This window comes from Trypanosoma grayi (assembly GCF_000691245.1).
Source record: "Trypanosoma grayi strain ANR4 Tgr_1390_V1, whole genome shotgun sequence".
NCBI lineage: Eukaryota > Euglenozoa > Kinetoplastea > Trypanosomatida > Trypanosomatidae > Trypanosoma > Trypanosoma grayi.
In genome coordinates this window covers 1-3,550 of record NW_008827008.1, presented here as the reverse complement: position 1 = coordinate 3,550, position 3,550 = coordinate 1, and the positions used below count along the sequence as shown (strand labels likewise).

General features: G+C 45.4%; 1 protein-coding gene across 1 annotated transcript; it reads right to left on the bottom strand.

Annotated features, from left to right (window-relative positions):
* Positions 1–48: 48 nt before the first annotated feature.
* On the bottom strand, positions 49–549 carry DQ04_13901000 (hypothetical protein; the record flags this gene model as incomplete). Its single annotated transcript, XM_009317051.1, has 1 exon — positions 49–549. One exon carries the CDS (start codon positions 547–549, stop codon positions 49–51), a length of 501 nt encoding a protein of 166 aa, XP_009315326.1.
* Positions 550–3,550: the final 3,001 nt, after the last annotated feature.

The window sequence follows — 3,550 nt, the reverse complement described above, 5'->3', positions numbered from 1 at the left end:
CCGCCACGGGAGGCGCGCAGCCCCCGTGGTTTTTGGGCTTTTCACCCTCTAAGGGATATGGGGGCGCCCTCGCTTTCCCCACGGCCCACTTCGCATCGCACTTCGGGGCCGCATGGCCCGCCGAGCCGCAGCGGCAACGTCGCAAAGCCAGGCGCCCCCGCGGCCTGTTTTATTAAGGTTTTGCCACCCCCGACGTGTCATCGGCTTCGTTGGCCGCTGCGTTTCGTCGCTGCGGACTTTTTGCTCCGGGAGGAAGGTGCCCGTGGGCTTGAATAAGGGCATGCAAAAGTCATTCAAAAGGCGCCGCCCGGGGTCCAGATAATTTGAAACGGGTTTTCCTCCTGCCTGCGCGGCGGCGGCGCAGGCCCCCGCATTAACAAAAAGCCTTTTAATATGGGGCGCGCCCTGCCCCAATAAACCATAAGCACCACAAATTCTGTAATAGCAGCCCCCCCCCCCCNCCCGTTTAACGAAATTGAAAGGGGTGCGTGTGCGGGTTTGCTTCTGACGGGCCGGTGCGCATTGGGGTTGTGGTCGGGCGGGCGCCATCTGGCCCAATGGCCCAGTAAGGCGCGCCTCTGCCTTTTGCGATGCCGGTTTCCGGCGCCCCAATGGCACCCGATGCCCCTCTAGAGCTGACTTGTGCGCCGTCAGATCCGACTGAGGCCGGGCGCGGGAGTTTTGACGCCGATTAGCTTAAGTAAGCGGTTCGTTCTGTCACAAAAAAGAATATAATCGATCTTATGCCCCCAAAGCCACCAGGGAAATTTTGAACCTCGCGCCGTTCCAAATTAACATGTCTCTCTCCGTAATCGTGCGGAATGCTACGCCAATGGGGCTGGAAGGCACCTTCCTCAGAATCTCATCGTTTCGAAACCCTTATTATGGGAGAAAAACCCCCAGAGCAAAACCTAGAAAGGACGGCATCTTTTAATTTACCATGTGTAAATAAATCGCGTTGTTGCCCCAAAGTCGAACGCTGCTTGCGCTAAAGATAAATAAACTTGTAGGAAGAAGACGCGCCGCCGCGGCATGCTATTCCGGACCTTGGGGCGCCAGTTGGCCAAGGCGAACCTTTACATCGCCATGCCCACGCGCATATTCAACCAACTGCCAACCTAGCCCCTTCTATTGGTCCGGCGTATAAGACACCAACGTTATCGTCACTATACTTAAAATGTGTTCTTTAATAGAGAGTATTACAACTTAATAAGATAATAATATTTATACAACCTACCAAAATGCAGAACCCCATCGCCACAGAATTCCAAATGCCATTCTGTCAGCAAATCCAAGAGAAATAACTAATAAAAAAATTTCATGAACAATGAAATACACCAAAGGAAGTAACGAATAAACCCTCCTCAAAGAGATTATTTTCACATGTCTATAAAAAAATACCACTTTACCAAGATCTCAGACTCCAGCGTTTTTCTGTTTGGCTACAGGATCCGGCTGTGTCTTTGAGTCAAAAAATTTACTACAAACAACCTAGGCCTTACCACTGGGGGGCAGGTTTTCTAAAGTTCTAAAACTGCTGCCTTGTGCGCGATACGCGCAGCGTCTCTTGCAGACATACATCTTTTTTCTTATTTGATTTCCACAGATTGCACAATGTCATTTCTTCTGTCTAAATCGAGGGCTGGCACGTCCATGAGGTAACAGCTTTTTTGTCCCCTCATGCGCTGAGATTTGCCGAAGCACGCCTCAAGAGCACACCTGCCAGAGTGCTAATTCCACAGCAAACCTCTGAAATGTATTTTACTGATGCTTCCTCATGCGGATGGGGTGCATTTCCATTCAAAATTGGGTAAAGCATTAAACTCCTTAGATGCATGGAAAGGGAAACCGTACACGATTTGACAGTTAGAAGCGCCATTGATCATTTCGGACGCCGCTGAGCTAAAATAAAGCCAAAGCAGCCATTGAGATAAATTTATAGGTTGCGCTAAGGTTGCACAGGTTGTATAAAATTGAAATACATACAGTGGCGCGTTAGTAGACGAGAAAAACGGTATTGACAAAGTGGTTCTAAAACCGAGAGACACAGCCCATCAGGACATATGCGATCCCACCACAGAATCCAAGAAAGAGGGCTTCTAGACAATAAGACTTGCGATGTGTTTGCGCTTTTTTTTAAGGGGCGTGACAGGCGAAGCGGGCAGCAGTACGACGAGTAAAGACACCTACAACAGTTATTTTTTCTGAGTGTCATTAACAAATTCTTAAATTTTGGTGTGGCAAACCACCCGCAGCTCCTGAGACTTCTGGCCTTTTTGTTTTCATGGTAGTGCGATAGCAGTGCAATTTTATGAAGAAAATGCAGTGTTACAAATAACAATCAATCGCATCTATACTACTCTGAACATTTTCTGGTACACAACAAGCGGATTATCAAGAGGTTGGGCTTTTCGAAGTGAGACAATGCGCTGACGCGAAGGTTTTTCGTAACAGCTTCGTAGATACGAATATAATAATGCACTAAATTACGATACGCAGATCTTAATTCTCTGGAAATAAACGTTGGACACTTCCATGGCCAGAGCAAAACAGCTTAATTAATACAGAAAAAAAAAAGACATACCACACAAAACACCGCAAATCAGTTCAAACCCAATAGCTCATGATTCTAACATTTGGTTAGTAAAACACACAGCTGTTAAAAGAACATGTTGAGGAAGCTATTTTTCCACGTACTTAAGTTTTTGACAACCATTAGCATTATTTACAAGCACCAGCTGAATTTTATAGGGCAATAAAGGGATTTTATAATGATTTGTTTTCGGACTTGGCAGAAAGCAAATATAATGGAAGAGAAGCTGTTATGTTAAACTAAACTTCGCAATATTGCGAATTTACAATTCTGCAATCATTACGGTGTGGCAACCCATACATTAAAAGAGCCACGAACAGCGTATGGTTGCTTTTCTTTTTTAAAAAAGTGCGTCCTAAATGGCTTAGCGCAGAGAGTGAACAAACAAAAAAGCAACTTTGGCAGGGTACCGATGCATTAACCCGTCACTCCAGACTGGGATAAAATCATTTTGGAGTGATCACACTTTGTGGAGAATAGATGATTGGAATTTAATCCACATGCGGCGTATCCTTTAGCGGAGAAAATCATTCTCTTTAAAAATAAGTTTAAACATTGTTATATTTGTTTTGCTTGGGAAAACAAGATCTTAAAAACGGTCGATTGGAAAGTTTGCCAGCACATGTGCGGCATTGTATTTCCTTGAATTAAAAATGCACTCGACACAGAGATACTTCAAAAACTGTTCGCGGTTTTTTTTTTTGAAAGCCTGCGAAAGAAATGGTTAAGCCTTAACCAATTCTTGTTAACAGCAGATCCTAGGATCCATCATCATTCTTGTATTCATATCTTGCCGTTGGAAAGTCGCAAAGTGTAAGTTTGAAACGAAAGGTAAGACACAAGGATTACAATGTTACCCACCAACCCTCAGAAGGCCCTCATGGATGTGGAATGGATGATGAGCCTCTCGGCTCTCAGGGCGTTCATCGAATATTGCGGACAGACCCCGTTTTCGTT